The sequence below is a fragment of the Gorilla gorilla genome, chromosome 1 (genome assembly GCF_029281585.2).
Source record: "Gorilla gorilla gorilla isolate KB3781 chromosome 1, NHGRI_mGorGor1-v2.1_pri, whole genome shotgun sequence".
Taxonomy (NCBI): Eukaryota; Metazoa; Chordata; class Mammalia; order Primates; family Hominidae; genus Gorilla; species Gorilla gorilla.
Genome location: NC_073224.2, coordinates 53,032,769 through 53,053,667, shown reverse-complemented (window position 1 = coordinate 53,053,667; position 20,899 = coordinate 53,032,769). Strand labels below are relative to the sequence as shown.

Genomic DNA, 20,899 nt, shown 5'->3' with positions numbered 1-20,899 from the left:
CACTTTTCCTGACTTTCTATCTTGGGGTGATTGTGGAAGCACTACTCCTATTTCTTAATGTCAACAAAAGTCCTTCAGTGACTATTTCTCTCCCTTCCTGGGATAGTGTGTGGTCAAGTCGCAACTACCCCAGAAGATGAAAATGAGGCACAAGCTGGCTGGATTGAGGGGGCAGCCATCCTTTTCTCAGTGATCATCGTGGTGTTAGTGACTGCCTTTAATGATTGGAGCAAAGAGAAGCAATTCCGGGGGCTGCAGTGCCGCATCGAACAGGAGCAAAAGTTCTCCATCATCCGAAACGGTCAACTCATCCAGCTCCCTGTGGCTGAGATTGTGGTTGGTGATATTGCCCAAGTCAAATACGGTGAGAGCTCCGTGTTTCTTTTGCTTACCCCACCACCACCCCCATTTAAGGGATAGGTCCTTTGGCATGAGGGGGCTGGGAATTGCTGAAAACCCAAAAAGATAAGATCCAAAATTGTATTCACTTCTAGGTTAGAGTTTAAAGAGGTTGTGGGAAGCCATTTCAGAAAGGAGTAGCTGAAACTCTGTCGCAAGATTGTCAGACTTGTACCCTGTGTGTCTTAGGGTTAAAAGTGTATAACATTCAGGCCATGGAAAGGTGTTGGGGATGAATAAGAGTTTGAATTTATAATGCCTGGAAAGCAACCTTCTCCCAGATTGTACAGAGCTGAAGACTTGTAAAGAGTCTCCATGTACTCTCGGCCATTGCTCTCTAGATAGGGCCCATGGGAACAGCCATGAGATAGGGTTGAAGGAGTTGGAGGACCCTACCCTCAGCCAGTCTCTTACTATCTCCTTCACTGTCCCTCCTTCCCCTTTGTGCTCTAGGTGATCTGCTGCCTGCAGATGGAATCCTGATCCAAGGGAATGATCTGAAGATTGATGAGAGCTCTCTGACAGGGGAATCCGACCATGTCAAGAAGTCCCTGGACAAAGACCCCATGTTGCTCTCAGGTATAGGCCCTGGCTGCCCAAGTTCCCATTTACCTCCCTGCAAACACCTAGGCCACAGGATCCAGACCCTGTTCTCTCTTCTGACTCTGTACCATCTCCTTCCCTGGGGTTCAGCTGGGGCAACAGCATTTTGGTGGGTGGAATACAAGGATATCAGGCAGCCTAAATGAAGTTTTCCATGAAACAAGTGTTATAAGGGCCTTGAAGGGGCTTTGCTGGTTGCAGGGATGGCAGGGGCAGGAGGGAGGGCTTACCCTAAGGCGGTTAGACACATTTTCCTCCTTACTCCCAATTTGTCTGGTCTGTTTTAAATGCGCCCAGCTCTTGACCTTTTCCTACTGTGCTAAGCACATCATTATCCATGGGGTAGGGAGGAGTATTTTTTCTTCTAAGTTTGTGTTTCATACCAAATCATGTCTAGGTATTAAAAAACCCATTCCTTCCCATCTTCTCCTTTCCCGTGTAGGGACCCATGTCATGGAAGGTTCTGGCCGGATGGTGGTGACAGCTGTTGGTGTCAACTCTCAGACTGGAATCATCCTTACTCTCTTGGGGGTCAATGAGGATGACGAAGGGGAGAAGAAGAAGAAAGGTAAGGGGCATCTGGAATGAGATTCTCTTTCCTCTCATCCCCATGGACAAGCAAGGAAGCAAGCAGATCTGGATAGAAAGCATGGTTGGAAGAATCTGCTGCGATGAAGAAAGCAGATATCCAAACTCCTTGCTGAGATAAGGATGTAAATCCTTGGCTCCAGGGAGCTCTGATGAAAACCAGATCCTGACTCTAGGCCCCCAAATCAGGTTGAATTTGAGCCTTGATTTTTATGTCTAATGGTAGCTTGTAAAGGGATGAGTTATAAAGCCTGCCCTAAATAAACTGGCTAGGTGCTGGTAGCCCCAAATGCCTTCCGTGTACTCCCCCTCCTTCCCCAACTTTCTTCCTCAAAGATGGGGGGTTAAACGAACCATCAAGACTAAGAGAAAATTGGCCAGAAGAGTAAAATAGATTTCTGCCGAAACTGTGGGCTCTCAGTGGAAGAGACACACAGCTAGAAGAGTAGGAACAGTTAGTTCAGTCTTTGCCACTCAGTTATTCCTGAAGGAAAGAATAAGAGAGAGAAAGAGGAGCAGATACTAAAACCAAGTCTACACGTTTCCCTAAGCATTCCTTCTTCCCTTAGGGGAGAGAAGGTTTCTACCACTTGGCTGGAGAATCATCTTGAGCTGTTTAGTGGAGGACAGTTTATGAAAAGGAAACAAAACACATTCTCTCAGGAACTAAATAATTCATTTCTGCAGCTGCCTGCAGGTGAATAAGGGGGAAGCTTGCCTGGTGCTGTTGAAGTAACACGGAGACACCTTTCAAAGTCTTTGCCATCAGGCAGAAACGGTTCAAACCTCTCACTTCCTAATCCCCACCCCATTTTTCCAAGCAATGTGACTCAGGCCAGGAGCAAGAGAAAGCACCTCAGGTGTGAGTATGCACTCACCTACATGAGCGTTTTGGTGGATATCCCGAGGATTCATGACAGCCTCTAGCAAGAATGAATGAAAACAGAGATGTGAGCTTCCTTTACATTTATGTCCCTTCCCTGCAACCCAAACACTTTGCTGTTGTCCTTCTGGGCTCTGAGCAGGACCAACAAATTGGATCTCTTAATAGTTACTTTGGGTTTCGACCCCACTTTTTTCTTTCTTGTTCAAACAGGTAAAAAACAAGGAGTCCCTGAAAATCGCAACAAAGGTAACCTCTCCAACTACTCATTTACCATCTCTACCTGCCCACACTCAAACCAGACCTTTCCAGGCCATCTTCCTTCTCCCTTTTCCTCTCCATAAATCTGTTATCTGCTGCTGTGGCTCAGATGCCTCATCCTGAGGAAGGTGCAGAGATTTTTGGGGTGGTCTCAAGGGCCTGATCCCACTCTAAGGTGGGACAACAGCACCCTCTGCTGTTGGCTCACAGAATGTCATGTCAAGGTTTGTCTTGGGGAGTGTGTAGGATTGATCTGCTCTTCCTAGGGAGCTGAACTCTGCTTCATTGACCTCAGCCTGATTTAAACACCAACAGTCATCAGTTTCTGGGTTGGAAGACTTCAGGGTCCTCATGGTGGAGGGAGGTGGGGTGGGTCGTCCCTGCACCGTCCTCTTGCTAGCTTCCTCATAAGTGTCCTCTTCTGGTCTGGATCCCTTCTCTGCTGGTCTTCTCAGGGGTGCTTGGAGAGAGCCCTTTCTCTGTATCTCTCTCCCCACCTCCCTTTGTTCTTGCCACAGTCTGTTTTCTTCCTCCTGATCTGATGTGTGTTTCTCTTTTGGTGACTGTGTTCACATTCTGTCTCCGTCTTCTTGTTTGTGAGTCTGACAGCAGGGACTTACTCAGGAAGGGTATCCTAAGCAAGGGGCTGAGCCCTGTAGGGGTGAAAGTGGAGTGGTGCTGGGAGCCAGCAAGAACTACTGTCTTGTGACGCTCCTAGAGATTTGTTTTTACTTTGTAACCCACATCACAGCAGTCTTTAGAAATAAAGTCATCACATTGGAAAACCAGGGCTAAACGGAAATAATTCCTTAATTTTAGGTCTTTAACTCTTCTTTTAAAAGCAAAATGGATTTATATGTCTCTCTTTATCCCTGCTTTCTCTTATTCCAGGAGGTCCCTCACACCAGCTTCTTCCCTCTTCCCCAAAAGACTTAACCCCAGGTCCCACTCTGTATCTCTCTACCTTTGTCAGGCAGGGAAGAAAGGGAATTTTCTTTTCCTATCCTCAACTGCTAGAAGGGGCTGGAAAATACCCTGGGTCTGGGGGTATGTGTTTCTTCCCTGACAATCGAGAGAGAGAGAGAGAAACCATTTAACAGAGCAATCTTGTGCTCCAGAAACATCTGCCAACCCTCTCCTTCAGCCCCTTTCTGCAGTAAAGATTCACTATTTTAAGCACTGAGTTCCAGGAAGGATGGTTGTTTTAATAGTGCTTAGTGACATGATTAATCCCCTTGCTGGAATAAACCTAGCTTGGGACTCTGAGGTAGTGCCAGGAAGCTGCCACTGAAGAAGAAATCCATACCCTAAAAGCACCCCAGTTTCATCTAAACTCATTAGAATATTATTCCAAAGGCCCTAATAGAGTGTTGAAGGCAAGTTCCATGTCTAGCATGGGTTGGAAGTGGTAGGAACTGATGTCAGGGTCCAAGGTATATTCCGGGAAAGAGACAGGAAGGTTTTCTGGTTTCCACCTGCCTGCCACTCAGTGCTACCACCTTGCCTGCTCACCTGTCCTATTTGTGTGTACACTCCAGCAAAGACCCAAGACGGAGTGGCCCTGGAAATCCAGCCACTCAACAGCCAGGAGGGAATCGACAATGAGGAAAAGGACAAGAAGGCGGTCAAGGTGCCTAAAAAGGAGAAGTCAGTGCTGCAGGGCAAGCTGACTCGCCTGGCTGTTCAGATTGGGAAAGCCGGTGAGTAGGGTAGAGCCTCGTTGTGGTTTATCAATGTTGTCTTGGATCCTCATCACTTTTATCGCCTTCTTTCTGCACCGACCGAGACCGGCAGAAAGAAGCTGAAACTTCAGGGTGGCTAGTTGGGGCTAGGCGGCTGTTTCCCTGTCTCCGCCACTGTTTGGTCGCTCCCTAGGCTTTTTCAGAGAGAAATGTTGTCCTGTGTGTAAGGGTTAATGGCCCTGAGATCTCTTAATCCAAATGAATGAGAAATAAAGAGCATATATTACAGCAGGGGAGATTTACATTAGCAAGAAGGAAGACTTTAATAGCTGCTTACCTGTCTCTTGCTTTGGGTTGTAAATTCCTTAAAGATAGAGAAGGCTGCAGCTTGCTACAGGCAATTCCCTAGCATAGGAGTAGGATCTGGCTAAGCACAGAGCAATAAATACCAAGTAAGGACTGGAGGAAGAAGGAAGGCTGTGGTTAGAGAGGCTCTCTCCAGAAGAGACGTAACTAAATAATGCACTCTGCATATGAGGAAGTGGCTTCTCCATCACTTGCCTCTACATTTTCCTGTCTCACCACCTTCTTTCAATGGAGGGGGAGAAAGGGGAGTGGGAAGAAGAGATAGAAGATTGCTACTTTAGTGGACATATCCCTCAAGGAACAGTCTTTTTTTTTTTTTTTTTTTTTTTTGAGATGGAGTCTTCCTCTGTTGCCCAGAATGGAGTGCAGTGGCACCATCTCAGCTCACTGCAGACACCACCTCCTGGGTTCAAGCGACTTTCCTGCCTCAGCCACCCAAGTAGCAGGGACTACAGGTGCACACCACCAAGCCCATCTAATTCTTGTATTTTTAGTAGAGATGGGGTTTCACCATGTTGGCCAGGCTGGTCTCGAACTCCTGGCCTCAAGTGATCCGCCCACCTCAGCCTCTCAAAGTGCTAGGATACAGGCATAAGCCACCGCACCCTGCCAGAGAGTAGTTTTTTACCACTGTTTATTCTCTGATTCCACCTTTCTGTTTACCACAATCATAATCAGCATATCTCTGCACTTTATACAGCTGTATACAACTTACCTGGGGTTCTTGTTAAAGTGTAGATTCAGTTCAGGGGGTCTGGTGTGGAGCCTGAGATTCTGCATTCCTAATAAGCCCCCACAGGATGCCAGCACCGCTGATTCAGTTTGCACACATTGGATGGCAGGGATCTATGCTACCCACCATAGCAGCCACTCACCACATGTGGCTGCTGCAATTTAAATTAATTAAAAGTAAATAAAGTTAAAAATCCAGTTGCTGGGGTAAATTTTAGTTGGTCACGAGCCACATGTGCTAGTAGTGGCTGTCATATTGGACAGCACAAATAGAGAACTTCTTAAGCATCACAGAAAGATCTATTGGACTGAGTTGGCCTAACCTCTTCATGTCCATTCTGGTACCCAGCTAATTTTAACTACTGTGAAATCTCTTGCGTATAAACTATACATGGATGAGATGAATTGCAGGTGCAGAATCAAACACACAGGTTTGAAACATTAAATCTACCCCACCTAACCCTTGTACTATTCTCCTAATCCTTGCCTTGTTGTTGTTGTTGTTTGTTTGTTTTTGAGACAAAGTCTCACTCTGTCACCCAAGCTGGAGTGCAGTGATGCAATCTTGGCTCACTGCAACCTCCACCTCCGGGGTTCAAGTGAGTCTCCCGAGTAGCTGGGATTACAGATGTGCATCACCATGCCTGGCTAATTTTTAGTAAAGACAGATTTTTGCCATTTTGGGCAGGCTAGTCTCAAACTCCTATCCTCAAGTGATCTGCCCCTGGACTCAAGGAATCCCATGGCCTCAAGTGATCTGCCGGCTCAGCCTCCCAAAGTGCTGGGATTACAGGCGTGAGCCACTGTACCTGTCCCCTGCCTTGTTCTTCTTACAGAGTACAAGCTACCTGATGTCTGGCCAGTAGTCTCCTCTGTTGCTTTATTTTATATATTAGGCCAGTCCAGGAATAGGGTGAGGCAAGTCAGATGCCTTCCACCACCTGGAGAGTGAGTTCCTTAAATTTTGCACTCTCAGTGGCTTGCTTCTCCACCTGAGTCCTGGCCCTAATCAAGCAAAGAACAGAAGAATTTGCTTTCATTGATATCATCATCTCTAGCCTTGCTTGGAGGCCCCCAGATCATCAGGCCCTTGGGAAAAGCAAAAACCAAAACCAGATAATGATTTAAAGCAGAGCTTTTCCCAAATATTGTGCCACAGTTAGGGACAGTTGTCCCCAGATATTGATTCCATCAGCCCTCAAAGCATCCAGGCAGCACCCATGGCAATCAGAACCCCTAAGCCAGTCGGTTTTGACCTTGAGCAGATTCTTTCATGTACTGTAATGTGTAGGGTAACCAACCATCCCAGTTTGCTTGGGATTTTCTCAATTTTAGCAAAGCCCCGCATCCCTGGAAACTGTTCAGCAGTCTCAGGATGGTTTGGTTACTCCACCAATGGGCCATACCAAAGACTTCTCAGTACTTTCATTTCCTCATCTTTAAAAAGGGGGTAATAATAGCAACCTATTTCACAGGGTTGTTGTGAAGTGCTTGCCTGGCCCACAGCAGGTGCCTACATAAGTATTTACTATTATTGGCATCTTCTATGTGTGCCGTGACAAGAGAAAGCTTAGGAAGTACTGTTCTAAGAGTTAGTCATGCAGTTGATACACTAGCACCATAAAGGCATTGTTGTAAACAAGGTGTGAATTGTCCAACATTCAGAGGTTAGTAGAGGAGAAGTCAAAATTGATAAACTACTATGAAATGGACAAGTACAGTCATGACATTATGAATCGTAGGGAGAGGGTGGGTGTGGAATAGGATCATAGAAAGCTGTTTCAGGAAACAGATCAACCCCCTGATTTGTGAATGAGGAATTTGATCTAGGAAACAGGCCCAGAGAGGGTCAATGACTTGTCCAAAGCCACAAGTCAAGTTAGTGCAGTGCTGAGAATAGAACCTGTGTCTTTGAAATACGAAACCAGTGTCTATTCCCTATGCTATAATGTACAAGCAACAGAGAATGGGGGGGGATTTTAGTAAGTCTTCCTGGCGATGGTGGTTTTAATAATTGGCAACAAAGGCTACAACTGATGCCAATCTATCTCTGGCTAGGGCCCTAGGACTGCCCTCAGGCCTGGGTTCATGTGACTTGTTTCTCTGGACAGGTCTGCTCATGTCTGCTCTCACGGTTTTCATCCTGATTCTATACTTTGTGATTGACAACTTTGTGATAAATCGCAGACCATGGCTCCCTGAGTGTACTCCCATCTACATCCAGTACTTTGTCAAGTTCTTCATCATCGGCGTCACTGTACTGGTGGTGGCTGTGCCAGAGGGACTGCCTCTGGCTGTCACCATCTCACTGGCCTACTCTGTGAAGGTGAGACTAGAACAATCCTATCTCTTCCTTTAGGATAGAGATGGGAGGGAAGGGTACCACGTAACCTTTAGTGAAAAGATAAGCCATTCTATCATCTATAAACTTTGGCTGGTGCCTCACAAGAGCAGAAGTCCCTGGTATTATGGAGGGACCATCTCTGTCAGATGCATCAATGTTGAAATGACCCAGTAGAATCTTAAGAGAATGACAAAAATGGTATCTGGGATTTTTTTTTTTTTTTAAGACAGAGTCTCATTCTGTCACCCAGGCTGGAATGCAATGATGCAACCTCCGCCTCCCAGGTTCAAGTGATTCTTGTGCCTCAGCCTCCCAAGTAGCTGGGATTACAGGTGTGCACCACCATGCCCAGTTACTTTTTGTATCTTTTATAGAGACAGGGTTTCACCATGTTGGCCAGGCTGGTCTTGAACTTCTGACCTCAGGTGATCTGCCCGTCTCAGCCTCCCAAAGTACTGAAATTACAGGCATGAATCACTGCACCCAGTCAGTATCTTGGATTTTTGTGTGGGACTGGAAGATGAAATGTGGAGAGATGTTGGCTAGGAAATGGCCTTTGACCTATATTTAGGAGAGTCCAGTTAGTCCCCCTCTCAAGTCTTTTCTCTTCTCCTTTGTAGAAAATGATGAAAGACAATAACCTAGTACGGCACTTGGATGCTTGTGAGACCATGGGCAACGCCACCGCCATCTGCTCTGATAAGACAGGCACGTTGACCATGAACCGCATGACTGTGGTACAAGCTTATATTGGGGGCATCCATTACCGTCAAATCCCAAGCCCTGATGTCTTCCTGCCCAAAGTCCTGGACCTCATTGTCAATGGCATTTCTATCAACAGCGCTTATACCTCCAAGATTCTGGTAAGCATTTCCTTTGCGTAGACACTTAGAGTGGGTGGTTGGAAGGGAACATCCATTTTCTCTGAAATGAACCCCCTTATTGTTTACACTGCCTAAATTGCCATCCCACATCCCATTTCTCACGCTGGAGTGAACATGTTTGGGTGAGACTACAGAAAAATCCCTGGGAGTCAATGGAGGGTTGGAGGTAAGGGCCTGTAAGAATCTATGGCCAGGAAATACCCTCCCAATTAGCATGTAAAAGCAATGTCTCTAAGGAGGGAAAGTAGAAAGTAACCCAAAGTAGAATTGGGCTTATCAGAAGTAAATTACTCACTTTCTAGAAACAAGAACAGTGTATTAGAATAAGACCCACACAAGGCGAGACACACCAGCACTACCACTAGAGCAAACTACAAAATCCCTAAGCCCTGGATGGCACAAGGATCACAGTTACCACTGACCCCTCTCTGCCTACCCTTGAAAAAAAAACAGGCTAGGCATAGTGGCTCACTTCTGTAATCCCAGCACTTTGGGAAGCCAAAATGGGAAGATCGCTTGAGCCCAGGAGTTTGAGACCAGCCTGAGCAATATTGTGAGACCTCATCTCTACAAAAATAAACAAAATTAGCCAGGCATGGTTGTGCACCTGTAGTCCCAGCTACTCCAGAAGCTGAGGTGGGAGGATCACTTGAGCCTAAGAGGTCAAGTCTGCAGTGAGCTGAGATCACACCACAGTCAAGCCTGGGCAACAGAGCAAGGTGCTATGTCAAAAAGAAAAAGAAAAAAGATGCCAGGTGCTGTGGCTCACGCCTGTAATCCCAACATTTTGGGAGGTTGAGGTGGGCAGATCACCTGAGGTCAGGAGTTCAAGACCAGCCTGGCCAACATGGTGAAACCCAGTCTCTACTAAAACTACAAGAATTAGCTGGGCATGGTGGCAGGTACCTGTAGTCCCTGCTACTCAGGAGGCTGAGGCAGGAGAATCACTTGAACCTGGGAGATGGAGGTTGCAGTGAGCCAAGGTCGTGCCACTGCACTCCAGGCTGGGCAACAGAGTGAGACTCCATCTCCAAAAAAGAAAAAAAAAAATGTTATTTCCCCTATGAGCTCCAGGTATATAATGTGAAGGTTTTGTAAATGAGTTCTTTCTCCCTAAGTTCTCTGCCTTGTCAAGGCATCTTACTCAATAGTGCTGTGTATATTTCTTCTCCCAGCCTCCAGAGAAGGAGGGAGGTCTGCCTCGGCAGGTGGGCAACAAGACCGAGTGTGCTCTGCTAGGCTTTGTCACAGATCTGAAGCAGGATTATCAGGCTGTGCGTAATGAAGTGCCCGAGGAGAAGCTCTACAAGGTGTACACCTTCAACTCAGTGCGCAAGTCAATGAGCACCGTCATCAGGAATCCCAACGGTGGCTTCCGTATGTACAGCAAGGGCGCCTCTGAGATCATCTTGCGCAAGTGAGCACCCCCGACCACTCTGCTTCCGTTCAAGATCCTCTCCTCAGGAAGGCATGGGTGCACACCCCACACTGAACCCATGTGAATGAGGGAGGCCTCCAGCCAGGTGGTGACATAATAACTAATATCCAAGTGTCTACTCAGGCCACGCATGTTTTTTAAGTGCTTAAGGTGGCTTGTTGTATTTAATCCTCACAACTCAGTAAGATGGGTACTATGATTATCCCTGTTTTACAGATGAGAAAACAGAGATATAAGGAAGTTAAGTATCTCACTCAAGGTGATACAGCTAATAGTGGCACAGCCAGGATTCAGACCTGGACGATCCTAAGTTTCCATTTCCTAATCTGAAAACAGAGATAGCCGTACTCAGCTCCTAAAAGTACTACCCCCTCACTGTAACTAAATGATTCAATGTATGTAAAATGCCTTATACATAACAAGTACTAGAAACGTTTGTTCTGTGTTCTCTTTTCCTTCTCTTTCCTTCCCATTCCCATTTCTGATTACAGGGAATTTACATAACTTTAAAAGTGACTATTCGGCCAGGCGCAGTGGCTCACGCCTGTAATCCCAGCACTTTGGGAGGCCGAGGCAGGCGGAACACAAGGTCAGGAGTTCGAAACCAGCCCGACCAACATGGTGAAACCCTGTCTCTACTAAAAAAAAAATACAAAAATTAGCCAGGCATGGTGGTGCGTGCCTGTAATCCCAGCTACTCAGGAGGCTGAGGCAGGAGAATCACTTGAACCCAGCAGGCGGAGGTTGCAGTGAGCTGAGATCGCACCACTGCACTCCAGCCTGGGTGACAGAGTGAGACTCCATTACAAAAAAAAAAAAGTGACTATTAATAAATTACCCATAGTTCATCAAAAGTTGGCCCTATACCTAAGTAGGGCTGAATTAACCAGTGCTCCAACATGGCTTTAGCCACCTTCTTTTAATCAGCACATTCTTGTATAGGAAACCTACCCCAAACCACCAGCACCACATAGTGAGCACTATTCTAAATACTCAGATTGAAAAAGTCTCTCTGCCTTCAAGAAGTTCAAAAGAGCAGGTGATTCACAAGTGACTTGCATTGCTTTCACACATGGGTAAGAACAGATGACATGGGAGAATCCCACTCTCTGTATATCTAGACCTTAACTCCATCCACAGCCCACCTACCTTGGAAAGAGGGACTCAGCTGGGTGATGAATGAAGGAAATGTTTGGCCACACTTGGAGCAATGTCTTTAGGAATAATACAGAGTTGCCAAAATGCCTGTCAATGATTGTAGAAACGTAATGAGTGGGAAGGGAGACACCGCGTTCTTACTGTGCGCCTCCCCAGGTGTAATCGAATCCTGGACCGGAAAGGGGAAGCAGTGCCATTCAAGAATAAAGACAGAGATGATATGGTACGCACTGTCATCGAGCCCATGGCCTGTGATGGACTCCGGACTATCTGCATAGCTTACCGGGACTTCGATGATGCAGAGCCCTCTTGGGACAATGAGAATGAGATCCTCACCGAACTGACCTGTATCGCGGTCGTGGGCATTGAGGACCCTGTGCGCCCAGAGGTGAGAGGGTGGGAAGCCACCCAGGAGTCTCAGGAAGTGGGGTACTAGTTCCCTTTCTAGTTGTGACCCCAGGCAGGTAACCTAACTGCCTCTCACTTACAGGGATAGATGTTTCTGTGCTTCCTGCTTCACAGGACTGCTGTGGAGTGCCAGTATGATCGAATGTGGCATTCCTAGGACTAATGCTGTCTGAGTGTTGAGAAGCAAAGGGCTTATTGGGCTCATTATTTGGTACTTAAGTGTTGTCAGGAGGTCGATTTAACCAGGACACCAACTTTGTCTTTAGCTCCCTCCTTTCAATCAACACATTATTTTTGAGTACCTGCTGTGTGCTGATAACTATTCTAGACACTAGGGGATTGAAAAGTCTCTGCTTCTAAGAAGTTTAGACAGATGGACTATTAATTCTCAAGGCCCAGAGGCATGAGAGGGTGTCATGCATGTGGGAAATTACAAAGAGCTGATATGGTTGGAGCATGGGCCAGGTGGGTGGAGAGTGGCAAAAGCTTCTGCTAGAAAAGAAAGCACTGGCCAAATCGCAAAATGCCATTCATGCCCTGCCGAGGAGTCTCAATTGTAAGTGAAAGAGCAAGTTTTTACACCTCGCTCCCAAAGCAAATTTCCCCTTCAACTCGTGGTACAATAGGGCAAATTCAAATGTGACTGCCGTGGGTAGGACAGAAGTGAGGTGGCACCCAACAGTATCAAAATGACCAGACCTAGCCCATGCTGCATGGCACCACTTCTAGGGTGCCTTTCTCCTGTCTGCCACAAAGGGACAGACGAACAGGGACAGCTTACCAGGGTCATCACCCTCATCTGCGCCTTTCCCCTTTCTTCACTCTCCATAGGTGCCAGATGCTATTGCCAAATGCAAACAAGCTGGCATTACTGTCAGAATGGTGACAGGTGACAACATCAACACAGCCCGGGCCATTGCCACCAAATGTGGCATTCTGACACCTGGGGATGACTTCCTGTGCTTAGAAGGCAAAGAATTCAACCGGCTCATCCGCAACGAGAAAGGCGAGGTGGGTCCTGGCTAGGGGGAACCAGGACCTCACCTGACAAGGAAAAGGCGGGTTCTAGCATAAGGCATCTGGGTCATGTGCGGGAAAGTGGGTGGTTTCTAAAGTGAAAGCTATTCGTAGTGAAACATCTCCTTGTACCAAACTGCTGATATGGTAACATTGGGAGTTGCCGGCTGGGCGCGGTAGCTTACGCCTGTAATCCCAGCACTTTGGGAGGCCAAGGCGGGTGGATCACGAGGTCAAGAGATAGAGACCGTCCTGGCCAACATGGTGAAACCCCATCTCTACCAAAAATACAAAAATTAGCTGGGCATGGTGACATGCACCTGTAGTCCCAGCTACTGGGGAGGCTGAGGCAGGAGAATCACTTGAACCTGGGAGGCGGAGGGTGCAGTGAGCCAAGATCATGCCACTGCACTCCAGCCTGGGCAACAGAGCAAGACTCCGTCTCAAAAAAGAAAAAAAAAAAGAGGGGGGGAGTTGCTTGTGAATGAAGCTCGCTAGCTTCATTCACAAGCTATCTTTTGAGACAGTGTCACTAACTTTTCATGTCTTTCTGCTTTTTCAGTTTTTTATACTGACTTCCCCCTAGCCCACCCCTCCTGTGTCCCTGCCCTTTGGCTAACAGTGGCTAAAGGAGAATGTGGTCTGGTGGTGGCACAGATCCAAGCTTTCCTGAGCTACATAGAAATCAAACCTAAGACCTCAGAAGCACCACTTTACCCACCCGAGCCAACAGCCAACCATGGCCCACCTCCCATTAAAGGTCTGGGAAATGCGGGATTGGCTCCCAGGTAGGGACTTGGGAGGAAAAAGAAAAAAAGCAGGGCCTGAATGGTCATCATCCGTGAATCTACCCTTGGAGACTGGTTGGCTGTTTCATCTCTGCTCAATCCAGAATAACACTTTCATGTGGGACTGTGGTGTACCCAATCTCCCAGTGACTCCAAGTGTATGGAGAAGTTAAGATTTTCCTGGATAGCTTTTCTGCATTTGACTGATCCAGGTGTGGTCTGGTGTTGGCAGGTAGAGCAAGAAAAGCTGGACAAGATCTGGCCTAAGCTTCGGGTCCTGGCGCGATCTTCTCCCACTGACAAGCACACCCTGGTGAAAGGTGAGGTTGGCTTCCAAATAGGTGCCTGTAACAGCTGAAGGCAGGCCAGGGCGAGGACAGATAAGAACCACCAGCCAAAGCCACTCTCCTGTCCAAATAGGGAGGTCCTAGGAGAGCTCCCAGGCTAGTGGGGAGAACATACAGTTAGCAAACATCTGAGCCCTTGGTGAGTATGACACACAATAAAGTTGTTGGGTTTTTATTTTTTGTTTTTATTTTTGGAGACCGAGTCTTGCTCTGTCACCCAGGCAGGAGTGGAGTGGTGCAATCTCGGCTCACTGCAACCTCCGCCTCGTGAGTTCAAGTGATTCTCCTGCCTCAGCCTCCCGAGTAGCTGGGACTACAGGCGCATGCCACCATGCCTGATCAATTTTTGTATTCTTAGTAGAGAAAAGGTTTCACCATGTTGGCCAGGCTGGTCTCGAACTCCTGACCCCAGGTGATCTGCCCACCTCGGCCTCCCAAAGTGTTGGGATTACAGCCGTGAGCCACCGCGCCTGGCAATTGCATGGGTTCTTAAAAACATGATCATGTCTTATTTACCAATAGTACTGTGAACTAGGCAGGGCAGGTATTCCCATTTTACAAATGAGGAAGTTTGAGGCTGAGAAGACAAGTAACTTACCCAAATTGCCCAGCTGGTAGGTGGAAATGGTGCAGTTTGACCCCTAGGTCTCTGCCTTGAAATCCATCCTATGTGTTCTTCATAGCTGCCTTAGGGTACCGGATGAGGACAAACTTAGTTCAGTGCTACTCATGAAACAACTTACTGCCCTTAGGTGGTTCCTGCAGAACTTCTAGGAAAGGGAAAAGGGAAGGAAAGAAGAAAGTAGAAGGAGTGGCGGGTGGTAGGAACTGAGGGGTGGGGGAGACCAGAAAAGCTCACTGTGGCGTGTCTGTTTCTCCCAGGCATAATTGACAGCACTGTTGGGGAACACCGGCAGGTCGTGGCTGTCACTGGTGATGGCACAAATGACGGGCCTGCTCTGAAGAAAGCGGATGTTGGTTTTGCCATGGTAAGCTCAGCACAGTGTCTCTCTGATTGCAAGCTGCCTTCTCCATCAGGAAGCCAGGTCCGGCTTCTGGTTGCCTGCTGCTTGCTACACCTGCATAGCCCATGGGGTGCTTTTTTGTCCAACTCCATCTCTCCTATCTACCGGGCCAATCATGGTATATGTAACTGGGGACCCATCAAGTATGAAGAATAGATAAGAGGGAGGGAAGTCATGAAGAATCATATGCAGGAAAGCCAGACCAATATAAACTTGCCTATAAACATGTGATGTTGTCGACTAGGCAAACTCTAGAAGATTTGTGTTCCCTATGGTAGGCGCACTGTGTGGCTGGCACCATTGGGTATTCTGCTTTTCACCTCTGAGGCCAAGAGCACCAGAATCACTTGGAAAGTTCATGTAAAATCACATGTTCCAAGGCTCCACAGTTAGACGTCTTAATTCAGTAGGTCTGGGATGAATACCAGAATTTTTTTTTAACAGGCACACCAGTTAATTCTGATATTCAGAAAGGTTTAGAAGCCCCCAGATTCTATCCTCACACTCAAGTAGTTTATGATTATAAGCCTCCCATACAGATTGAACTGTTGGTGATTTTTAGCAGTGGAAGGACATTTAAGAAGTCATCTATCTTTAGAGAACTCTTTTTTTAAGGGTTTTATTCTAGGAAATTTCAAGAATATGCAAAAATAGGGAGAATTGACAGGTACCTGTCACTCAGCTTCAACTATGATCAACACATGGCCAATCTTGTTTCAGTGATTCCCCCCCATTTACATCCCCAGTCTTCAGCTGAATTGTTTTTGAAGCAAATGCAAGGCATCATGTAATTTCATCCTTAAAAATTTCATGGCCGGGTGCAGTGGCTCACACCTGTAATCCCAGCTACTCGGGAGGCTGAGGTAGGAGAATCACTTGAACCCGGGAGGCAGAGGTTGCAGCGAGCCAAGATCACGCCACTGCACTCCAGCCTGGGTGACAAAGCTAGACTCTGTCTCAAAAAACAAAAGAGATTCCCCCTCATTGACTATTTGATTACTCTGAGGCGGGCGGATCGCCTGAGGTCAGGAGTTCGAGACCAGTCTGGCCAGCATGGTGAAACCCCGGCTCTACTAAAAATACAAAAATTAGCTGGGCATGATGGTAGGTGCCTGTAATCCTAGCTACTCCGGAAGCTGAGGCAGGAGAATCACTTGAACCTGGGAGACGGAGGTTACGATGAGCCGAGTTAGCACCACTGCACCCCAGCCTGGGTGACAGAGCAAGACTCCGTCTCAAAAAAAATTTTTTTTTTCATTATAAGGGGGGAGGGTGTGGGGCAAAAAAAAAAATTTCATTATATGCCTCTAAATAATAATTATGTATCAATAATCTATATATATAAAAGAATCTTAATACCATTATCTCAGAACAAAATTGATGCTTCCTTACTATCATGAAATTTCTAGTTTGTTCACATTTTCCTAACTGACTCAAATGTTTTTACAGTTTATTTGCCCAAATCAGGATTCAGATAAGATCCATAACTTGCAGTTATTTGATACATCTGTTAAGTCTCTTAACCTATCTCTTGGAGTGCGCCTCCTTCCAGCTGTACCAGTAGCTGTACCAGCTGTATAGTAGGTTTCTATACAAACCCATAGAATGCAGATTCACCCACTCAGGCCCCACCCCAGATTTACTGAATTGGAAAGCCTGGAACTGGGGCCCAGAAATCTTAATTAATTATGTTAAATCTGTTAAATGTGTTTTGACAGGCTCTCTCAGTGATTCTATGTACCCTAAACTTTAAGAATCACTGATCTTATAGGATCTCTATGTTGGGAGTCCCCAAAAACACCCCTATATTCATGGGGTTGCTAGGAGGACTCATGGGACTTGGCATATAGTTGTACTCATGACTAAGATTCATAACAGTGATGTAGTAACAATACAGTTGGATCATAAAAGAAAAAGACAATGGCAGAATCTGGATAAATCTATTTGCAGTCTTTCTTATGCTCTCCCTCCCATGAGGAGTCAAACAGAGTCCATTCTTTCCCCACTAATGAAAACACATAAATATATGTGTGATGTTCTGCCTAGGGAAGCCCATCATGGACTTAGTACCCAAGGTTTTTCTTGAGGCTGGTCACATAGGCACCTTCTGCCTAGCACATACCAAAATTCCAGACTCCCAAAAGGAAAGCAAATGTTCAATGTAAACCACATTGTTCGGACACAGTCTAGACACAATGAGCCACCCTTATCAGTTAGTTGTTGAGGGCAAGCATTCTGAGAGCCCATTTCCCAGATGCCAGCCAAGGGCCCACCCTGCAAGCATTCCTTCCTAAGGATAGTCGTCTCAGGCCTGCTGTGTTAACTCTCTTCTGCACAATCCCCCTCCATCTTTTTTCCTAGCAACTTAGTTTTGAAGGAAGTGGGTTGTTTGTCTGCAGAGACTATCCCTCAGTATAGATTTTGTTGATTATTTCACTGTGATTTCCTTTAACGTATTATTTTCTTCCTTGTATTTCCTATAAGCAAGTAGTTGGTTCTAGAAGTTATCAGATTCTAGACCCTTTCTTTCATTGAGGGCTGCAAAATGACAATATTGTAATTCTTTATTTATTAACTTAAATACTTACATAAAAAGAGATTCCCGGCCGGGCATAGTGGCTCGTGCTTGTAATCCCAGCACTTTGGGAGGCTGAGGCAGGCAGATCACGATGTCAGGAGTTCAAGACCAGCCTGGCCAAAACAGTGAAACCCGTCTCTACTAAAAACACAAAAATTAGCTGGGCATGATGGCGGGCGCCTGTAATCCCAGCTACTTGGGAGGCTGAGGCAGGAGAATCACTTGAACCCGGGAGGCAGAGGTTGCAGTGAGCCAAGATCACGCCTCTGCACTCCAGCCTGGGTGACAAAGTTAGACTCCATCTCAAAAAACAAAAGAGATTCCCCCTCATTGACTATTTGATTACTCTGAGGTTCCAATCCTACCTGAAAGGTAGGTTTTTGGTTTGTTTTTTAATTACTGGTTTTTTTTTAAATGATGAGTTGACTTTTTAGGAACCTCCAAAGGTGACCAACGAGTGGATTTTTTTTTAAGTATCATTACGAATTCATAGATTTAAGTATATTTGATGTGTTTCAATCCACTGCTCTTAGTATGGTTTTGATGCTCAAAGTGATCCACCATTAGGCAGAAGAGGCCTCTTCAACATTGCTGAGTCCTTTAGATACAACCCCAGTTGTTTTTAATAGCTTTCTTGGTTTATTCTTGGTTTTTTGGTTCTTTTTTATCCTGGATAGGAGATCGTCCATTTCTCCAAGGATTCCTGCTTCATTTTAATGTGAAATGGTATTTATTTTATTTGTTTATTTATTTATTTATGAGATGGGGCCTTGCTCTGTCACCCAGGCTGGAGTGCAGTGGGGCAGTCTCGGCTCACTGCAACCTCCACTTCCCAGGTTCAAACAATTCTCCTGCCTCAGCCTCCTGAGTTAGCTGGGATTACAGGCAGCTGCCACCAAGCCTGGCTAATTTTTTGTATTTTTAGTAGAGATGGGGTTTTACCATGTTGGCCAGGCTGGTCTCAAACTCCTGACCGCAAGTGATCCACCTGCCTCAACCTCCCAAAGTGCTGGGATTACAGGGGTGAGCCACCGCACCCGGCCTGAAACGGCCTCCCAACACTTTGGGAGGCCAAGGGGGAAGGAGCACTAGAGAACACAATTGGAACTCAAAGGTGTTCCTTGCTACTGAGTAGATCTTTGTTTCTAAGCCTTTTCAGTGGACAAAGCTAAGAAGTATGCTCTTAAGTCTCACTTGCTTTTGTGTTTGTCTTGTGTTTGCTCACGAAGATAAAATACTTCGTGAATTCATATTTCTGTTTTTCATTTACTTTTAGAATTATATATTTTTTATTCCACTTTTAGAAGAAATAATAATTTTTTTAAAGAATTATAGATGCCTAACTTCCTGATTTATAACTTTCTAATTTTATTTTATTTTATTTTATTTAGTTATTTATTTTGAGACAGAGTCTCACTCTGTCGCCCAGGCTGGAGTGCAGTGGCATGATCTTGGCTCACTGCAACCTCTGCCTCCCAGGTTCAAGCAGTTCTCCTGCTTCAGCGTCCTGAGTAGCTGGGATTACAGGCGTGTGCCACCACACCCTGCTAATTTTTGTATTTTTTAGTAGAGATGGAGTTTCGCCATTTTGGCCAGAGTGGTCTCAAACTCCTACCCTTGGCCTCCCAAAATGCTGGGATTACAGGCATGAGCCACCACACCCAGCTTCTAATTGTATTTAACTTCCCTGATTTTATGTTTGTATCCCTTAAGCTGAAAATTTTGATTCCTAATTGCATTAACATGATTATTTTTTGTTTTATTCTAAAATATTTCAAGTAGTTACAAAATATCATCAATAATATTAGTAATACAATTACTCTGCCAAAAACAATTAAATATTTTTCTCATAGTTCCTTTTATCCATAGGTATATGCTACCAGGAATGTGCCATCAAATTTTTGTTTTTAAGTCATTTGTAACATTTGTCTGTGTGTGTGCAGTTGTGCTACCAAGTGGCTACCAGATCATTTATATCATGTTACTTTCCATTTTGGAGATTGCTTTTTAGGCCAGTGTGGTGGCTCACACCCATAATCAATCGCAACACTTTGGGAGGCCAAGGGAGAAGGAGCACTAGAAGCCAGGATTTCGAGACCAGCCTGGGCAATATAGTGAGACTCCCATCTCTAAAAAAAATAAAAAATTAGCCAAGTGTGCTGGCACACACCTGTCGTCCCAGCTACTCAGGAGGCTGAGGTGGGAGGATTGCTTGAGCCCAAGAATTCAAGGCTGCAGTGAGCCAAGATCACACCTCTGCACTCCAGCCTGGACGACAGAGCAAGATCCTGTCTCGAAAGAAAAAAAAAAAAAAAGCGAGAGAGATAAAATACATGGTTCTAAAGTCAAATGTACAAAACAAGGTATATTCATACAAATCTGGCTTCCACCCTGGTTGCCTTTGCCTTGCTGCTTCCCTCTTAATTCAATAGGTAATTTTTTTCTGTCGTTTTTGGTGTATTCTTCTGTTTGCTCCTTTAAAGTATAATCAAATGCCGTCCGGGCACGGTGGCAGATGACTATAATCCCAGCACTTTGGGAGGCCAAGGCAGGTGGATCACCTGAGGTCAGGAGTTCAAGACCAGCCTGGCCAACATGATGAAACCCCTATCTCTACTAAAAATACAAAATTAGCCCGTCATGGTGGTGCGTCCCTGTAATCCCAGCCACTCAGGAGGCTGAGGCAGGAGAGGAGACTCGCTTGAACCCAGGAGTCAGAGGTAGCAGTGAGCTGAGATCACACCACTGCTGTCCAGCCTGGGCAACAGAGGGAGACTCTGTCTCAAAAACTATAAATAAATAAACAAATAAATAAATAAATAAATAAACAAACAAATGTAATATATTCATGGCCTGCCCCCTTAGATAAGTGATACCATACCATAAACTCGTTTTTCTACCTTTCTTTCTTCACTTACCAACATAACTTAGAGATTATTTCATAATAGTAATTGTAAAGCTGGGCAATATAGAGAGACCCCCATGTCTACAAAAAATTTAAAAATTAACCAAGCAGGGTGAGCAAATGCCTGTAGTCCCGTTACTCAGGAGGCCAAGGTGGGAGGATCATTGGAGCCCCAGATGTGGAGCTTGCATTTAGCTGAGATCCTGCCACTGCACTCCAGCCTGGACCACAAAGCAAGACCTTGTCTCAAATTTTTTTTAATTTAATTTAAAAAGAAAATTTTGAACAAGGATGAAATTTCGGAACTGTGCTGCCATACTACTACTCCTAGAACAAATGCAGAGTTTCTCAAAGGTGTCGGAATGACATGGGCTTAAATGAGATACTGGCAGTGGCAACAGAAATGTAAGAATTTGGAGGTAGAATAGACAGGATTTGCTCTCTGCCTTTTAATTAGTTTCCAAGGTTGAGGGAGTAGGAGGGGAGGGTGAAA

General features: G+C 45.7%; 1 protein-coding gene across 8 annotated transcripts in view; it reads left to right on the top strand.

Moving 5' to 3' along the window:
• ATP2B4 (ATPase plasma membrane Ca2+ transporting 4) overlaps positions 1 to 20,899 on the top strand; it is a 117,144-nt gene that overhangs the window by 72,451 nt on the left and 23,794 nt on the right. For 6 of the 8 annotated variants that reach the window (XM_031013988.3, XM_031013999.3, XM_031013992.3 and 3 more), the window contains 12 exons: positions 107 to 364; positions 853 to 978; positions 1,445 to 1,570; positions 2,687 to 2,722; positions 4,273 to 4,434; positions 7,626 to 7,840; positions 8,479 to 8,721; positions 9,918 to 10,159; positions 11,495 to 11,726; positions 12,578 to 12,757; positions 13,784 to 13,871; positions 14,781 to 14,887. In XM_031013988.3, the coding sequence (XP_030869848.1) occupies positions 107 to 364; positions 853 to 978; positions 1,445 to 1,570; positions 2,687 to 2,722; positions 4,273 to 4,434; positions 7,626 to 7,840; positions 8,479 to 8,721; positions 9,918 to 10,159; positions 11,495 to 11,726; positions 12,578 to 12,757; positions 13,784 to 13,871; positions 14,781 to 14,887 (2,015 nt within the window). The remainder of the gene's footprint in view (positions 1 to 106; positions 365 to 852; positions 979 to 1,444; positions 1,571 to 2,686; positions 2,723 to 4,272; positions 4,435 to 7,625; positions 7,841 to 8,478; positions 8,722 to 9,917; positions 10,160 to 11,494; positions 11,727 to 12,577; positions 12,758 to 13,783; positions 13,872 to 14,780; positions 14,888 to 20,899) is intronic. The other 2 variants (XM_031013998.3, XM_031013991.3) reach the window with 1 other exon arrangement.